Source organism: Perissodus microlepis, chromosome 11 (genome assembly GCF_051167445.1).
Source record: "Perissodus microlepis isolate ML-2025 ecotype Zambia chromosome 11, ASM5116744v1, whole genome shotgun sequence".
NCBI lineage: Eukaryota > Metazoa > Chordata > Actinopteri > Cichliformes > Cichlidae > Perissodus > Perissodus microlepis.
Window position 1 is genome coordinate 11,808,643 of NC_140471.1, and position 19,955 is coordinate 11,828,597.

The following is a 19,955-nucleotide window of genomic DNA, read 5'->3' on the forward strand; positions in this document are numbered from 1 at the left end:
AGGTTTTAGATCTCACCCTGGGTCAACACACCTGAATCAAATGATTAGTTCATTACCAGCCCCCTGGAGAACTTCAAGACATGTTGAGGAGGTAATTTAGCCATTTGAATCAGCTGTGTTGGATCAAGGACACATCTAAAACCTGCAGGACACCGGCACTCGAGGCCTGGAGTTGCCTACCCCTGGGGTAGACAAACATATACAAACATGCATACAGATGGTTTAACAGTGAAAGACCACCGCCCCCTCCACCTATTCTTCCACAGGAAGCGGTGTTTCCCCTTCCTGTTGCCTGCACAGCACAATGGAAATACACAGTGTCAGTAGGTGTGTTTATACTGCCTGTTCTCCTGTTTGTGTGTCCGTGTTCTCCGACTGTGTCAACATTGTAGCAAGAGTAAAACCAAGGTGAAACAACACAATTACTCGTTTGCCAGTTTCCAGTGACTAAACAAAAAAAAAAAACACCAGCATGTGTTTACTGTATTGTGTCAGGCAGTCATCAGTGATGGGAGTGTCATGTGTAAGTGAAGGTTTGGACCAAATGCTGATGGTGACTCTTTGTTGTTATGTGAGAGATAATGTGTCATGTTGCAAAATACAACCCCTAGGGTTATGATACTGTTACTCCCCCTATGGGAGGTACTTAAAAATTCACTTTAGGAGTCAAGGAGCTTTTTTTTAAACACTTTTAATAGAGCCGTCATTTTACACATGTGGCATATGATGCCTTTTTTCCCAACTACTACAGGTTTTAAAACTCTAATATCACAAAATGCATTCAGATAGTTCAGATTGTTTGGCTTGTTTTGATAACTAACACAGTTTTGCTGAAGATTTTAACAGTTTGATGATGCGACACATTCAGATGTTTGATGTAGATGCCAAAGAAGCAAGTCAACAGTAATGATCTCAAAGAAGCAATTGTTGCTACCCATCAATTGTTTGGACATTTCCAAACTTATTCTGTAATTCTACAATTTTCACAATTGGAAAAAAATCAAGACAGTTGAAAGTTTTGCAAGGAGTGGACATCCCAACAAATTAAGCTAAAGGTCATAGAAATGCTAAGAGAAACTAAAAATCCAACTACAAGAATCCACGGGCCTCAGGTGATGGAGGGGATGGTGGGATTGTGTTGAAGCCACAGGACTTGGGTATCTTGTAATGATTAAATTTAATAAGCATTGCTAGTAGATTTGTTCGAACTGTCATGTGTGGAGTCGAAATGTTTCTAGTCATATTTGTTGAGAAGGAAACACATGATGTATGTTATGCAGCAAATATAACAACTGTCCAAAAAATATTGCAATATAAGCCCGAAATCAGACTCTAGAAATGCCATGATCTGTACAAGCAGTCGTTTTGTATATTTGCTGCGGTCTCAGAGAAAGGTACGTGCACACCTCCAAGAAAATGTGCTATTGCAGCCTTTACCATCCATGCTGACTTTGCGCAGATAGAAGTAGCACTCTGTCATGATATCCTGCATTAAAGATAAATAAAGCTGTTAAGTTTGAGCATAATGTTTTATACCCATAACATTCATATACACACGCACACATAGAGATACAGGAAAAGAGCTTTCTTACATCAAGTACTTCATAATTAAGTACAAAGAATGTTCTTCCAGAGAGGCAGGCAGGGAAGGCATCACTGGAAACATCATATGCTGCTGTGGAAACGTTTCTTAAATTATCTGTAAATACAGAAGCAGGTTTTTTCAAAAAAGTACACTTTAAAATAAATATATATTTATATATCTAAGAAGCTGTTTGCTCAAGGATTTAGACTGGACTTTGTCTTCATATTATGTCATAATTTTGTGTTTTTTGCACTCTGTTGTCATGGAGTTGTGCTGAATTTTGAAGATGTTAATGCTGATTTTGTGTTTATTGACTACGTGCCTAGTTGATTCGTCAACTTATTGTTTTCTCCGCGTAGCTTGTTGCTTTCTTCAGTCAACTTCATCTGATGCCCAGCTAAAGTGGCACCTATTATGAAAGGATTGATATGTTTATGAGTTCATGTACAACTGAAGCTCACATACAGACGTAATTCTTTACAAAGGACAGCAGTGCAAAGAAGATTTATTCCAGGTTCATGGTCCTATGGACAGTTAAAGTAACATGTCATAACATTATGATTTTAACGAAAGTGAAGTTCAGACTCACAAGCAATGCTCACACAGATGAGTACGCTGATTAACAGAATACACAGAACCGCCAGACACACTGTAGCATGCCTGAAAAAAACTAATGAGAAAATAATGTTAATAGTTTTGTGTGTTTGTATTTAATGTGTTCGTATCGTCTGAATTTGAATATTTGTCTTACCTAACTCAGGAGGTTGCTTTTTTCCTTTGTTGGAATTGAACGCCGGCCATCTGATAGTCTTGTACCTAAGAGAGGGGGGGCAGTTGGTGGCTTCGCTTTGGTTTCCGATGTTTGGCAGTGTTGCGTTTGTCGCAGCTCTCTGATTTTTCAGCTCCTCTCTGTTCTTACCATTGAACACAGGGCTTGGTTGCTGTTCTCTTGAGTCCCTCGTTGCGTTGTAATCTATACCGAGTGTGTCTGCAACTTCATAAGTATTGTCGTCTTCTGACCACTGGTCAGCATCCATTGTCATGTAATCTTCGTTTTCTGCTGCCGGCTCCGCCATTGCTGAGTGGTGTCTTTGGTTGTTAGTGACTGTGTGATGTGTTTTTCTAAAATACCTTACAGATTTTTATCGATGCAAATGACTTGGTAGGAGGGGCCAATGTAAAAAGGTTTCACTGGAAGCATCGGGCAGCTACTTTTTACATCTGGAATATAACAGCATATATTATATAAAAATGTAAAAAAAGAAAAGAAGAATGAATGTTTACAAAAAAAGACTGAATTCCAAAGGATTCGGGAGGGATTTTGATACTGTATCTTGTTCAGTGGACTAAAAAATGGAAAACCCAGAAAAATTCCTAAAGGCAAATAGATGATTTGCCTTTAGTTTGTATACAAAGAGATGGTTCACAGAGATTAGGAGTAGTTCCTGTGAAAACTGGAAAGCTGGAGCACAGGGTGTTGGGAAAGTGAACTGTGAGATAACCCAGTTATTCAAAACTGGGTTTACATTGTTTGAGTAAAGGAATCTTACAAATGACGCTTTGGGTTTACTAGTGTTTCATGTTACAAAGCCAGTCATCTCCATACAGCTAACTTGCTGACTGAATTAGGATCCTGTCCAATATGACTGGTTTGTTCATTCATACTGTTCATGGTTAGCATAAATTCACACGTCCTGCAAAGTTACATTTATATTAACCTATAGCTAGCTGAAGAATTGCACATTGCAGAGATATTTTTATATTGCTTGACATCCCTATATTACCCATGAATTTTTCACTTCAGTAAATATTGTAACAAAAGCAGCAAGTCTGGTTACTGGTCATTTTAGAAACAGGAAGTATTTAAAGCTTTAAGGTTTTGGAATTTTTTACTGTTTCTTGTGCTTCATTTACAGGATAGACACTGTCTATTTCTACAGATCGATTCATTTCTGGGACCTGTCCTCTTTTCCATTTTCTGTATTTATGTCTGTTTTCTCTCCCACAGCCACTCTCATTCCCTATGGCACCATCAGTTTTAAATTAAAAACACTTTTTAAATTTATATTCTCCCAACTGCTCCTCCCTTCTCTCCTTCAGCCATCAGTTTTAGATTACCACCCGAAGTAGTCCAACATGTCTGCATTTCCTCTCTTCCCCTGAATGATTGTGTGATTTGGAGGTCCCCCCAAAATCCCAATAGTCCCTAATACCACATAAAACCTCAGAGACAGTTCTTCCTGTGGCATTTGATGTGTAAGATTTATTATGGGATTATAATAGTTCTAGTCCTAACCGCCATGCTTTTATTTATGACAACTTAACTTCTGCTGTGTATTCAAAAGCTGAACTCGTGTTAGCCGTGCTGTTTAGCTCACCACTGTCGCTCTTATCCTTGAACCAACATCAGATTGTATCGAGCACGTTTCAGTGTTGATTCTGCACAGTATGGATTGTTCTTCTACAGTACACGCAAATGCAGAGCTGTTTAAAATCTCTCTAAACCCTAATATAAAAACAGACAAACTCAAAGCTTCCTGAGTTGAACAAAGTAAATCCAGTGTCCACAGCTTTGATGAAAACTGCTTTAAGGGTTGTAGCTGGTGTTTGGTTCATCTTTCCTTCCCATTGTGATTGAAACAAGCTAGCTAAGAGCCATAATAGGCTCCAGGAGCAGTAATTGAATAGAATAATAACACACTGTTAACACAGTTGTTAATTAGCGTTTGCTGATCCATGCCTATCCACACAAAACAGCTTGGGGCCCATATATTAAAAAAGACTGAAAGATTAAGAGGCAAATGGGCTTTTTTATTATTCACATGGAGTATGTCTCCCAAGTGTGTGTGTGTGTGTGTGTGTGTGTGAGGACAGAGGTGAAATATGTAATAAATAATTTTAGCCACTATTTTTTCCACATATAACTTTAATTGCTTTGAATGAACAGTGACAGTCTGGGCCATTTGAAGACTGGATATACTTTGAATGACAGACTACACTGAAGATGTCCAAATATTAACGACAAGAGCACTCTTTATATAAATGTAGCTTTTCTTTTGCATAGAACTGAAATTAATTATTTTTAATATGTCTTTTTTCCCCTGTATCTGTTTCTCTCTGAAAAACAGAATGTGTATGTGAACATCAATCGAATCATGTCTGTTGGAAATCGGCTCCTGGAGTCCAGCCACTATGCCTCTCAGCAGATCCAGCAGATCTCAAGCCAGCTGGAGCAAGAGTGGAAGGCCTTTGCTGCAGCACTGGACGAACGCAGCACCTTGCTGGAGATGTCTGCCAGCTTCCACCAGAAAGCAGATCAGGTACTGGGATGCAAAAAATTAATTACACTTCTGATATTATAGTAATACATGTGTACGTAATAGATGCACATTTCTTCTTTTCTATACAGGGAGTGCAGAATTATTAGGCAAATGAGTATTTTGTCCACATCATCCTCTTCATGCATGTTGTCTTACTCCAAGCTGTATAGGCTCGAAAGCCTACTACCAATTAAGCATATTAGGTGATGTGCATCTCTGTAATGAGAAGGGGTGTGGTCTAATGACATCAACACCCTATATCAGGTGTGCATTATTATTAGGCAACTTCCTTTCCTTTGGCAAAATGGGTCAAAAGAAGGACTTCACAGGCTCAGAAAAGTCAAAAATAGTGAGATATCTTGCAGAGGGATGCAGCAGTCTCAAAATTGCAAAGCTTCTGAAGCGTGATCATCGAACAATCAAGCGTTTCATTCAAAATAATCAACAGGGTCGCAAGAAGAGTGTGGAAAAACCAAGGCGCAAAATAACTGCCCATGAACTGAGAAAAGTCAAGCGTGCAGCTGCCAAGATGCCACTTGCCACCAGTTTGGCCATATTTCAGAGCTGCAACATCACTGGAGTGCCCAAAAGCACAAGGTGTGCAATACTCAGAGACATGGCCAAGGTAAGAAAGGCTGAAAGACGACCACCACTGAACAAGACACACAAGCTGAAACGTCAAGACTGGGCCAAGAAATATCTCAAGACTGATTTTTCTAAGGTTTTATGGACTGATGAAATGAGAGTGAGTCTTGATGGGCCAGATGGATGGGCCCGTGGCTGGATTGGTAAAGGGCAGAGAGCTCCAGTCCGACTCAGACGCCAGCAAGGTGGAGGTGGAGTACTGGTTTGGGCTGGTATCATCAAAGATGAGCTTGTGGGGCCTTTTCGGGTTGAGGATGGAGTCAAGCTCAACTCCCAGTCCTACTGCCAGTTTCTGGAAGACACCTTCTTCAAGCAGTGGTACAGGAAGAAGTCTGCATCCTTCAAGAAAAACATGATTTTCATGCAGGACAATGCTCCATCACACGCGTCCAAGTACTCCACAGCGTGGCTGGCAAGAAAGGGTATAAAAGAAGAAAAACTAATGACATGGCCTCCTTGTTCACCTGATCTGAACCCCATTGAGAACCTGTGGTCCATCATCAAATGTGAGATTTACAAGGAGGGAAAACAGTACACCTCTCTGAACAGTGTCTGGAAGGCTGTGGTTGCTGCTGCACGCAATGTTGATGGTGAACAGATCAAAACACTGACAGAATCCATGGATGGCAGGCTTTTGAGTGTCCTTGCAAAGAAAGGTGGCTATATTGGTCGCTGATTTGTTTTTGTTTTGTTTTTGAATGTCAGAAATGTATATTTGTGAATGTGGAGATGTTATATTGGTTTCACTGGTAAAAATAAATAATTGAAATGGGTATATATTTGTTTTTTGTTAAGTTGCCTAATAATTATGCACAGTAATAGTCACCTGCACACACAGATATCCCCCTAAAATTGCTAAAACTTAAAACAAACTAAAAACTACTTCCAAAAACATTCAGCTTTGATATTAATGAGTTTTTTGGGTTCATTGAGAACATGGTTGTTGTTCAATAATAAAATTATTCCTCAAAAATACAACTTGCCTAATAATTCTGCACTCCCTGTATGTGCAAAAAGACTTTTTTTGGCAGACATAAATGTGCTGTTGGCAGCTCTGCTTGAAAGCATCAGAATATCTGCATATATTTATAAAGTTGTGAGTTCTTACATTCATTTAGTACATGCTGTGCAAACAATAATTGGAGCATGCAGTATATGATCTGTTATGTAATGATGTGTTTTTGTCATCTAAACCGTATTACAGCTTTGTGTAATTTTCTACTCTTACTTGTACTCTTACTTATACATTTAGATTAAAAAAAAAAAAAAACTTTCCAATTTAAAGCCCCTGAGGTTACTGTGGAACCTTGCCAATGAGACACCATTTAAATGATCAATACTACTTTAAACTGTTTTGCTTACGGATGCAGTAGCAGAACATTAGTTGTTGACAACTGTTGTTTGCTGAATGGCTCTTTTTCTGTGCGGTCTTTCATGTCCAAGTCTTCCTTGTAAATGACATGTGTGTGTATGTATATATGTGTGTGTGTATATATATATATATATATATATATATATATATATATATATATATATATATATATATATATATATATATATATATATATATATATATATATATATAAATAAATAAAATCAAAATCCATCAGTTGTTCACAGTTTTGTGAATAAATACCATCACTCTGTCTTTCTTTTTCCAAGTGATGTCTTACTTTTCTCTTTTTGACTGTGTTGGTCCTCCCATAGAAATTCTCATATGCACCACCATCTGGATAGAAAAGTTCAGGGTTATTATTTGTGTGCAAAAATGACTTTCGAAGACATATTAAAGCTATTGTAATCTTTAACTGACCTGCTCGTTCGGTCTTAATAGCATTTGTATGATGCTGTACTTGTGTTTCTATACAAATACTGTATATCTGTCTTTTTTCGCAGTACATGAGTAAAGTGGAGCCGTGGTGTAAGGCATGTGGTGAGGGAGAGCTGCCCTCTGAACTCCAGGATCTGGAAGACACAATCCATCATCACCAGGGGCTGTATGAGCACATCACCACAGCATACTCTGAGGTCAGTAGGAACAGGCACATTTGCAGAGACAGTGCGTCCGAACCATAAGTGCGTGACACAAATAAGCATGCAAACACACAGAGTATACAAATATATATACAAATATCATTGTGACTCTATGGAATACAAACAATAGATGTGATGATTATGCAAATCGTGCATTCAAAATATTCACACATGCCTTCAGCAACAATGGAAACTTTCTCCATCGATACATCTCTTTGGGTTTTAGTTAGTTTCACAACTTAAAATAAAGCAAATAACACAAATTAAACAATGTTTGAAATTTAGTTTGAAATTGGTAGATTCACTGCCTCCAGCTAAGAAATCTAAAACAATATTCTGTTAAAAACATACATGACATGATGAGATAAAAAAACATTATTAGGGGTGTTATGTTATCTACTGGTATTTAGTAGTGGTTGGTCCACTGTGTGCTATAGTAGTCGCCTCCCATGAGATTTTAGAGCACTTCCTGCTTCAGTCTGTTGACAAGCCTTATGGAGATGCTTAGCATCTTCCCAGAGTGGTAAAACTACTTCTAAATGGTTTGCTGACCATGTTACTGGTACGCTTGACTAGCCAGCCAACTCCACAGATAATCTATGCGATATTGTCAAGAGGAAGCCCAAACATTTCAGAAATTCCACATTTCTGCATTAGATATCCTGTTTTTATTCATCTTAGGAAATATTCTAATAATATGAGATCTTAGACTCTGATTTTCATGAGCCATAGCCCATCATTTTCAAAATTACATAAAATGCCTTGAAATGTTTCTATACAGCATGTAAATGAATATAGATTACGTAATAGTTTTAACTTTTTGAATTAAATGATAAAGAACATATATTATACGTATACAATATTCAAATTATTTTAGTTTTGTATTTATATTAATATTATAAGTCTACTTACAGCATCAAACGCATCAGATCCACCCAGTACTAAATGTCTCACTGCCCATCAACTTTCAAAGGTAAGCCAGGATGGCAAGTCTCTGTTGGACAAACTGCAGCGACCCTTGACCCCAGGAAGTGCAGATTCGTTGATGGCATCAGCTAACTACTCCAAGGCTGTGCATCATGTTTTGGATATCATCCATGAGGTGTTGCATCATCAAAGGCAACTGGAAAACATCTGGCAGCATCGCAAAGTCCGTCTGCATCAGCGCCTGCAGCTGTGTGTCTTTCAGCAGGATGTACAGCAAGTAAGAAATGTGTGCAAACATTCACAGCAAAACCTGGCTTTGCTGAGACTCTCAACGCCCACACAACGACAGTACAGTAGGAATTGCATAAAGTGCTGTCCCATCTTGCCCTTATGTCTGAATTAGTTTCCCTGTAGACTTAAATTGTCTGTACTCTGGCTACTTAACTATCCAATCCAGGAATCCGTTCACTTAAGCATTTTTTACTCTGAGAGCTTGAGAGGATGTCTATGAAGAGCGATTTCCTAGGCTTGTCATTATATGTCAATTTTAGGGTTATTGAATCTTATAAATATTTGTATTTTCCAGTTCATACTGGAAATTGAATTAAAAAAATGAGGGGGTGATATTAAGAATATGATATAATAATCTCCAGTTATTTCAGTAGCTTTTTTTAACTTCATCTGGGCTTTTTTTAATTTGTTTTGAGTGAGTGTCTCTATGTGTGGCTGTGGTGGGATCAAGTTCTTAGATCAAAGTTCTGAGTTGGTGTATTTCTGTCCTCTGGGCATGAACCCCTCTCTCCCCTCTTCCACCTCTCCTTCTCTCTCACTCATTCTTGCTGCACATCTATGCTTCTGTCTTCCCCATCTCTTCTTTATCACCTTTTTCTCTTGGTAGTGGTTTCCATGGTGATGCAATTTACTGTCACATAATGTGTCGAGGGCATTGTGTGCATGTTCATATGTGTTTGCCTCATCAAAATATTCTCTCAGAGATGTTGAAAATCCCTTTCACAACCCCACATAGAAACAGATGGAGTTAGGCCATCTGTTTAATAAATAATAAGGTTATTAATAAGTACAAAGACTTATATCTGTTCACAGCCACAGTGGGAATGTTGACTCTTTACACTGCTTTGGATTTACACTGAAGCAAAACCCAGTCACCCAGGCTGTAATTTAAACATGACAGACTGCATATGGAGGAAAGGAGTAAAGAAAAGGGGGTGGGGAGAAGCAGAGAGATGACATCTATAGACTGCTGTAATTAATGTGGTCTAAATGCAGGCGATTGTACCCCCTACTGCTGGAAAATATGTACTGCATCCTCAAATGCACTACTTATTTTTACCTGTTTACATGTGTTTGTGTGTGTGTTTAAAGGTGCTGGACTGGATAGAAAATCACGGTGAGGCCTTCCTTAGCAAACATACAGGTGTTGGAAAGTCTTTGCACAGAGCCAGGGCTTTACAGAAAAGGCATGAAGACTTTGAAGAGGTTGCACAGGTGAGCAAAGCAAACACGTTTTGTTCTGTGACATACTTTTTCCCATCAATTTCTTATTTTTGCAACAACCTGAAAACAGTATTCCACTGTGTAGACTTGACAAAAAAAACCCCAAAACAAAACAAAGCAAAATGTTGAGTTGGTAAGTTCAGTTTAATAAGTTGTGACAAAAATGACAAGAGAAAGTAAGTAAAGTTCTTCTTGTAAAGGCCACTTGGAAGAGATAGAATATTCTCATTTTAAATGTATTTAATCTTTCAGAACACCTACACCAATGCTGACAAGTTACTAGAGGCTGCAGAGCAGCTGGCCCAGACCGGAGAGTGCGACCCAGAGGAAATTTACCAGGCCGCCCACCAGCTTGAAGACCGCATCCAGGATTTTGTGCGACGTGTCGAGCAACGTAAAGTGCTGCTGGACATGTCTGTTGCCTTCCACACACATGTCAAAGAGGTGTGTGTCCCTCTCCCTGCTTCAACTTGTCCTGTTTGCAGCATTGATTTCACTCCTCTGTTTTGCTTATTGCTAGAATTTAATGCGACTAATACAGTAAGAGGACAGTGTGTATAAAAATGATGCAATGATGTTTATTCTGTATTAAGAAACATATTTTAAACTGAGTTACCTGTCTTCATATTTTTGTTGCAGCAGAGATGCTCCAGCTGAAATGCAATAAACTCCGCAGGCTAACTTTGCTCTGGCGGTTTTCACATGCAGGCTATGTTGAATAGCCGTAGCAATTTATGTAAAGTGTGTTTGTATAAATGCATCAGATTGGTTCCAGATGTGTTCCTGCAACAATCATTATGCTGTTTGTAAAAAAACAAAGAGTATAATTTTCTTTTTGCCTCTGTTGTAACCATTCACATGCCATACAAGGGCAATCTGACCTCATCTGCCTTTTCCTTGACTTTGATTAAGGCAGGCGGGTCTTTAGGTTGTCTTCTTAAGCCTTTAGGGAGCTGCAAAAATGCATTTGTGCTAAGCACTCCTTGAAATAACTCTTTTGTGCATCTTTGACTGTCAAAATTAACCTTCCCAGACGGAAAGGCAGTGCTCTCTGCATGTGTTAACACTACATCCTGTTTACATAGACTCATAGACAGTCAGAGCCTAGGTATTATTAATGAAGTTAGTCTTTAATGCCCATATGGACTAATCTCCTTCATCCCATCTGTCAGCTCACAATGATAGCAGTACGCTATCTGTGTGAGCGCACGTGCATTTCTGAGCATGTGTGTGTGTGTTTGTGCCACTATGATTCTTTTCTCTGCATGCATATGTTTGTACAAGTGAATGTTTCCAACTCTGCTGCCCATCACTTCTTCAAGTGCTGCAGAATCCTTTGGATGCAGTCCAGTGTGATAGAGGGCAAATTTACTGTGATGACAAGGCATGAACTACATTGTATAAGAAGCAGTTTACCTGCACCAGTTTTCCATGAAGCTAACTGATCAGAAGGCTCGGACTAATAAAAGTAGCCATCTTTATTTAATCAGAAATTCTCAGACAAGGGCTTTGACAAAGAGAGAAGCATTTGTTTTGAAAAATTAGTCGCTCACTTGATTTCACTTTTCACACATTTTTAATGGTCTGTGTCAGTATGGAAACCATGTAATATGTAACATAGTTAACGCAGTGAACAATATCAAAAGTAGGCATGTTTTTGTGTTGGCAGCGTGGGTGTTAGACAAGCAATGGGTGCCAGGGTCTCTCCCCTGCAGCCTGGACCGTATGCCAGGGCTTCAGTACCCTGAGCCAATTCACCCAGATGGCTAATCTGTTACAAAGATGACCATTCACAAAACACCAGCTTTGAAAAGAACTGGTTGGATTTGATTTGTTGTTGATTTCTGTCTCATATCTCGTGTCTATCCATTTGGCAGCTTGTCTGTTTATTCTTAGATCTCTGTTTAGCTCACACCACTATATGCACCACCCTCAAACATGTGTCTGCAGATTATTGTGCTTTTTTTCTCTACATTTGAACTGGCTTTTTTTTCTTTGTCGATCACACTTAGCTGTGGACATGGCTGGAGGAGCTTCAGAAAGAACTGCTGGATGATGTTTACGCAGAGTCAGTCGAGGCAGTCCAGGATCTGATCAAGCGATTCGGCCAGCAGCAGCAGACCACCCTGCAGGCAACAGTCAATGTTATAAAGGAAGGAGAGGACCTCATACAACAGCTCAGGTGATCATTTATTGGTATTATTGCATTTTTAAATGCCTCACTAAAGTCTGAATATTGTAATATTCAATGTTCATCTGATCATCTGTCACATTTGCTATCTGGAGATGGCCTTGGGTTACACATATTTTCCAATTATTCAACAATCATGTGTTCATGAGATAAAAGGAAAACAAGAAGCGCTGATAGAAGTATACACTGGATAAAATGGGTGAGGGTGATTTCTAAAAGAATGACTTGACAAAAATTGGGAACAAAGTCCTCTCCATTTAACCCCTGCTTACAGAGACTCTGCCATCTCAAGCAACAAGACTCCGCACAACAGCTCCATGGCCCACATTGAGAGCGTGCTGCAGCAGCTGGACGAGGCCCAGGGCCAGATGGAGGAGTTGTTCCAGGAAAGGAAGATCAAACTTGAGCTCTTCCTCCAGCTCCGCATCTTTGAAAGGGACGCAATTGACGTAAGTAGGCGGAAAATAGAGGGTTGGTGTATGATGCATATTTATTTTTAAAGTGAGAGTGAGGAAGACAGAACAGGAAACACCAGAATAGTAGAACTCGTGATCTTTAGATGTAAAAGCGAAGACAGAATGTTTCAAACATCCACACTGCAGGAAGGTGTTTGCAATGAAAAGGGAGAAATTAAGGTGTACAGCAGGGACCAAAAAGACTAAAAGTTTGGACATGAAAAACAAAGTGCTACACATGTGATATCCTAAGAAAGAAATAACAGAATGTATCGTATCAGCCAATTTGTTTTTTCTTATTGGCTGTTGAAAAGATCAATTACATGTGACAGCGGGCTTACTGGCAAACCAAAATGACTGTGACTGTGAGCTGATGGACCATTACAGTGTGAAAGGAAGATTCAGTCCTGGAGTGAGGATTCCAGCTGGTTTAAATCTCGGCTAAATTCACAGTCATACTCACACGTGCACTACATTAAAAAAGTGTTTAGTTCCACTCGATGAATCTCATCCACTGACTCGCTCCAGTTATGTCTCCCCCTCCCCAGTCTGCAGTTTGCTAATTCCTTAGCATCTTGCTGTGAGAGTGAACGCTGTACTCAGCTGGTGCTCAGAAATAAGGGCTGCTCTTAAAAAAACAGAAAGAAAGAAAGAAAGAAAGAAAGAAAGAAAGAGAGAAAGCATTGCTTTTATTTTTATCATGGCTATCAAATTAGATTTGTTGAGCCATACTGTGCTGACAGAAGAATTACACTCAGGCACTTTAGAAGCAAACGCACTGAAAAGAGATGCAGGCTTGTATTAATAAGAATCACGTAAGTAAGAAGAAGAGATGTGGAAAGTCATTATTGAGGACATAATGAATATATTAATCTTGGAAAATGGTTTTCAATTATAAACTCATCACTTGTGGTTTCTGTGGGTGGTAAGTTTAGTGTTTTTGGTCCAGAATAAAAATAGCTTAAACAGCTACTCGATAGAGCACCAGCACTCATGGTAAGTGGATGACTTTAACAACTTAGTTTGGTGATCCTGCGATAATGATGATGATGATGATGGTAAGTGGAAAGCCCACAGAATGAGTCTCCTGATTATCTCTTGGCTTTACTTTACACTCATCAGCCACTTTGTTAGGTACAACCTACTAGTGCTGGATTAGACTTACTTTTGCCTTCAGAGCTTCATTAATTCTTTGTGGCATTGATTCAACAAAGGTATTAGAGACATTCATCAGAGATTTTGCTGCACATTGACATGATAGCATCACACAGTTGCTGCAGATTTGTTGGCTGTGCATCCATGATGTGAATCTCTCTTTTCACCACATGCCAAAGTTGCTCTGGGATCTATGGCTGTCTATGCCATTTGAATATAGTCAGCTCATTGTCTTGTTCAAGAAACCAGTTTGAGATAATTTCAGCTTTGTGAAGGGATGAAAATGGTCAGCAACAAAACTCAGGCAGACTGCAGTGTTTAAATGCTCAGTTGATACTAAGAGCCCCAAAGTGTGGCATGAAAATATCGGTCACGCATATTTTCCCACCATTGGCCCTAACGGTTAATACAATACAAGATAGGACTGTGTTTTTATGCTATTTACAGAAAACTGTGGCCCTACCATGTGAATGTCACAGCAGAAATCGAGACTCATGAAACCAGAAAACGTTTATCAAATCTTCTATTCTCTAAATTTAGTGAGCTCGTGTGAAGTGCAGGCACAGTTTCCCGTTCTTAGCTGGCATGAGCAGAATCTGTGGTGGTCGTCTGCTGCTGTAGCTCATCTGCTTCGGGGTTTGCCACACTGCATGTCCAGAAATGCTGATCTACACAGCTTGGTTGTAACAAGTGGTTATTTGAGTTACTGTTGTCTTCCTATCAGCTTGAAACTATCTGGTCATTCGCTCTAATCAATAACGCACCCAGAGAACTCACACTCACTGATTTTCCCTTATTCAGACCATTCTCTTTAAACTCTAGAGACGTCAGTGTGGGAAAATTTTCCCCCACTCTGACGTTTAGCTTGAGTTTGAACAGGATGTCTCAAGACCATGTTGACATGCGTAAATGTCGCTGCCTGTGTTTGGCTAATTGGATATTTTCATTCACGAGCAGTCAAACAGGTGAACCCCACAAAGTGTCTGGTGAGCGCGTTAATGACGATATGATTATGTAATTATCTAATAATAAGCATCTTTTGTCATCTTTTAGCATAATAAAGCATAGTATAGCATAACATAGTAAATGTTGATAAATGTAATAGCTGCAAAAATGTATACTTTACTGCAAATAAATGTATAACAAAAATGTATCTTATAAAACTAAAAAAGGTAATTTGTTAACAGTTACCCAACTGATAAATGACTTAGACTCACATATGTTTGTGAATATTATGAAGAACTGTAAGAATCGCAAGACTTTTATTAGCGTCTCTAACAGTCTATAAACAGTCAGTGGTTACATATAAGTTTCTATTAATATCCTATGACCTTAAAATAAACCTGGTTGTAATGTTTTTAGTAGCATATGATAAATATGTTAAAAATGCTCGTCACATATCAGCTAGCATGTTAAGTGTTGAGTTGTCTGCTCTCTTCATCTGAACAAAAATATCGTTAACTTAAGAAGAATCTACTAACCATAAGTATATAAATATAATGTAGAGTCAAAACATTACAATATGTAAAGCTTTTAAAATTTAGTATTAAATGAAGGGGTGTATATTACATGTGTGTGTCAGGTCAGGTACACCCACTCTTGCACACAGGATTAACAGAGGGACTTTGAGGAATATGATGAGTGGAAAAGGCATTCCTGCCACTCCACACACGCGCAGTTGCAGAACGACACTCCCTCCTGGCTTAACTTGGGGGGGGGGGTGTGTATGTTAGATGAGGGCACTGGTTGAGGTGAGACGCACACTCCTCCCTCAGTGCTTTATTGCCTGACAAAAGCTGTGTATGAGTGCATAGCACCAAGACCAAATCAGTCAGAGGGGAGACTTCTCCTCCATTAGTTAGTCATTTCAGACTTTGTAGATTAAGGAAATGGTCTATTTGTACTCAGAGGGCATTTTACTCAACTGTAAGAGGAGAGGAGAGCAGAGTCTAAATGAGCGCTTGGTAAGTTTGTTAAAAGTTTGTTGCCAGATTTGTAAAAATCATTATATTGGTTTAAGAAGGTATTATCTGTTATTGTCTTATGGAAGCTTGATAAGATTATCCTGTGTGTTAACTGAAAGAAAAATTGTGTCTCTGTACAGAGCAGATTTTATGGCAGGGGAATTTCTATTAATCCAAACTCCTACAGCACAGTGCACAAAGCAGAGGCACTTTTTCATTTGGAGACAGGGTAATGTTCTCTGTTGTAGAAGTGGTCTATCTCGCCTTTTGTATACTTATTCGATAGTTACAATTAGGACCTTTCTGTGAAGTAGACTTTCATGCATGCATTGCTTTGAATAATTACAATATATCAGTTTTAAACTTTGTGAATCTTTTTTTTCCCCTTGGTTCAATTCTCATCTGAGTCTGCTTTTGTCATGAGGTGAAAAAGGAGAAGGAAATCAGGAAGCTGAAGACTGATACCTGCTAAAATATGAATATACCTCCACAGAATATGTATTTATTCATAGAAACACTTGAAACACAATGTTTTTCTTGTTGCTGGAATTTGGCATTTGTGGCTTGTTTTCTGTATCTCGGGGGAATATTTAAAGCTCTCAGCTGTCTCACACTTACTAGGCGAACCTCTCTGAGAACACCAGTAACAATCTTAAGCACTGCAAAATGTATAATTGCACATTATGTAGAGGCTGTAGTAAATTACATTTTTAGCAGTGTACAGTATAACTGCATTATGAATAAAATAACTGTCTCTGGCAATCTGGATCAGGGGATGTACCTGAGGGACAGATTAAATTAAGCACAGTACTGGCTGAGGAGGTTTAACTTATTCACATATGATTAGGAATGTGATGCCATCAATGCTGTTCTCCTTTTTTCAACATCTATTTTCTGTATAACTGTCTCCCGATTTTTATTTTTCTGCCTTATATTGAAACTCACTGGCCTGGCTGTTAGCAGTTGGCTTATTTTTCCTCGCTGTGTTGGAGGTTTTCTGTGTAACTGTCATGTGTGAGACTCGGAGACAGATTCAGAACTCGCACAGCTTTTTTGCTGGAGTTTGGGAAACTGAACACAAGTGAGAACGAGGGACAGGGAGAGCAAGGAAGAGAGACAGGGAGAGCGAGGGACAGAGACAGAGAGAGCGAGAGTGAGGGACACAGAGGGAACAGAGGGACCAGATAGGGACTGAGGAAAGATAGAAGATAGACGACTCAGGAAAAAATCCAATAAAGATGGAGACAAGACAGATTTCACAGGGAGACACAAATAACTAACACAGGTACACAGAGGGAAGACTGGACATGAAAAGGGAACTAAATAAAAATAAACAGGGAACAGAGAATTAACCAAACTAAGAAACAGAAGGAAATTATACTCAGGAAATAACACATTATCTTAAACCTCATTCCAGAAATACCTAACAATTCAAGACAAGCACAAACTACTTGGTCACAAACCCAGGACCATGACAGTAACAGGATAACTGTTTATAATTTGAAGAGGACAGCTTTGATTTTCAAGGAAAATGTTTAATTCTTATCTGGACTTTTGATTTTTAGGGCACGGTGACTCAAGTTACCCAAAGGTAACTTTAAATTCTTTACATGCATTTGTTGGGTTACACTAGGACAGAGACTAGGGTCAGACCTCGAAAGAAACTTCAGGATTTTGCTCATATTACTAAAACAGCACAAAGCATGGATATTGAAATCTGATAAGTTGATTTAGTGCCGATGCAGCACTGTAAATATCACCCTCTAAAGCTCAGATCTGACATTAAGATGCGATTCCCCACCATACCTGTGTGCTTAAAGTGCTTTTGGAATGTGTAAAGTCAAGTTTAGTTAAAAAAAAGTTTGCTTGTAATAACAGTATTCATAAAACGTGATTCTCTCTCTCTCTTGATACAATAAATAAAGACTGCAGAGCAAGAGGTGAATACCTTCTAGAAAACAACAAAACTATAAGTCATGGTTTGAAAACAAGAAAGACAAAAAAGCTCGAGACAGCATGGAGACAGAGCTGAATGGTGCCAGGATCAAGGTGCTCCTGGTATCATGATTCAGTCTGTGTGGGCAGTCAGAGACAAGCGCTGACATCTCGGTACATCTGCTCCACCAGCCGTTTATTACCATTTGTAATATATTATCCATTATTGTGGAAGCCAGCGCGCTGCTGGCTTACAGCTCTTAAAGTGCTTGAGTTGCTAATTGAAGATGAAACAGCTGTCATATTTTTAAATGCAATTCTTTCCCTCTTTCTTCTTCTTTTGTTTTTTTGTCAGGCATCTGGCTTTGAATTAGCAGGATAATATCTAAACATAGAAACACTGATTTTTTTTTTTTTTGAATTCATAGTCATTTGGTATCTATTTTCCCCCTTTTTCAACACCAAATGAACATACATTCAAAATGATTTTAACTAACCAAAAATACACACATATATATATAGATCGAGGGGTAACTGTGGTGTAGAAGACAAATTGCTGGGATCAAGTAGCTCACAGCTGTTGGTGCAAATGTTTCTTCATTGTCACTGTCCTTTTTGGAAATAATAATACAAAAAGGAAACGTTCTCCCATTTTATGTGCATGTTAGCCCTTCTTCCTGCCTTAACCCTCTCTGCCCCTCTCAGATCATCTCAGACCTGGAGTCATGGAATGAGGAACTGTCACAGCAGATGAGCGACTTTGACACGGAGGATCTCACACTGGCTGAGCAGAGGCTGCAGCATCATGCAGACAAAGCTCTTACCATGAACAACCTCACCTTTGATGTCATCCACCAGGGACAAGAGCTGCTGCAGTATGTCACGGAGGTCCAGGCGTCTGGTGAGTTAGGGAATATAAATACATTTAAACCTTGAGTATTTATTCAAGGGGGCGACCCAGTGCCAGTCGTTAGGGGAAATTCTGCATGGGCTAAAATACCCTCGGGAGCTCAGTCCCTTATTTGACTTCTGGTAGGCCAAACCTTTGCTACATTGTCATTTCCCAGCTCATTCCTCTGCTCATGCCTTCCATGAATAATTTGTAGAGTGTAAAAATAGGAAGCCATCCAGCTGTGGCTGCTGCTGTTGTATGGATGCTGGGAAATATAGTGATGTATAGTATAACCATCCTGATTATGTTAGAAAACCTTTTTCAGTGTTGGTAACACAACAGAATGTCCACTTTCTGCAGGTGTGGAGCTGTTATGCGACCGAGACGTGGACATGGCCACACGGGTTCAGGACCTGCTGGAGTTTCTCCACGAGAAGCAGCAGGAGTTGGATCTCGCCGCAGAACAGCACAGGAGACACTTGGAGCAGTGTGTCCAGTTAAGGCATCTGCAGGCTGAAGTCAAACAGGTATGTATGTGACTCAGGGGAGACAAAGATGCAACACTAAAGCAGCGATTAAGATTTAACTTGGGTTTCAAAAGCTCTCTAAAAGCAACGCAGAAAAAAGCTAGAAAAAGAACAATGACTGCATACAAAGCCTGAAACTGTTTTCTGACATCTGGTAACTCATAATATATTTATTTATTATGAACTGCATATATGTGTCCCATACATATAGTCACACATGAATATTCACATGAGTCTTCTTTTTTCCTGTAGTCACGCTGCTGAATGGAAATCTGTTCTGGCAGTTCAGCGCTAACATACTGAGAATCTGCAGCAGAGAGTGATAGTGCGGCCTTTTAGCACATACTATGTTGTGTCTGTACATGACCATGGGTAGATGACTCATCCTGTGTCAACAATTTCTCTCTGTCTCTCTCACTCGTTCTTAACTGTATTCATTCTGCTTCTCCCAAAAATATTCAGTAATGAGCAAATTTAGTTTGCAGTGCAATAATTGATCCATCATTAAATTTTCATCAGAATACTAAATATGAATTTCTTTGACTCCACTTTGATCTGTCCAGGTGCATGGCATCATGCATTATGACGGATAGAGATAAGAGTGCTGTGAAAAATGAAGTACACTTTTACTGCTTCCAAGTGTGAGCACCTCTATAAAAGCAGACCTTTTGGCAGTTTGCTGGTTTTCAGCGTTCAGGTCTTATCTTAGACTATAAAAGGCTCAGTGAGCATGTTAAAGTTCATAACAGTACAATTAGAAAAAGACTCAAGTATGGCTTGTTTGGAAGAGTTGCGAGGAGAAAGCCTCCT

The 19,955-nt window shown here is 39.2% G+C and overlaps 1 protein-coding gene across 2 annotated transcripts in view; it reads left to right on the forward strand.

Annotated features, from left to right (window-relative positions):
- The window catches only part of triob (trio Rho guanine nucleotide exchange factor b), a 112,024-nt gene that overhangs the window by 52,703 nt on the left and 39,366 nt on the right, over window positions 1–19,955 (forward strand). For both annotated transcript variants that reach the window (XM_084943774.1, XM_084943773.1), the window contains 9 exons: window positions 4,714–4,905; window positions 7,447–7,578; window positions 8,558–8,788; window positions 9,895–10,017; window positions 10,279–10,470; window positions 12,039–12,208; window positions 12,492–12,666; window positions 18,432–18,627; window positions 18,979–19,145. In XM_084943774.1, coding sequence (XP_084799900.1) covers window positions 4,714–4,905; window positions 7,447–7,578; window positions 8,558–8,788; window positions 9,895–10,017; window positions 10,279–10,470; window positions 12,039–12,208; window positions 12,492–12,666; window positions 18,432–18,627; window positions 18,979–19,145 — 1,578 coding nt within the window. The remainder of the gene's footprint in view (window positions 1–4,713; window positions 4,906–7,446; window positions 7,579–8,557; window positions 8,789–9,894; window positions 10,018–10,278; window positions 10,471–12,038; window positions 12,209–12,491; window positions 12,667–18,431; window positions 18,628–18,978; window positions 19,146–19,955) is intronic.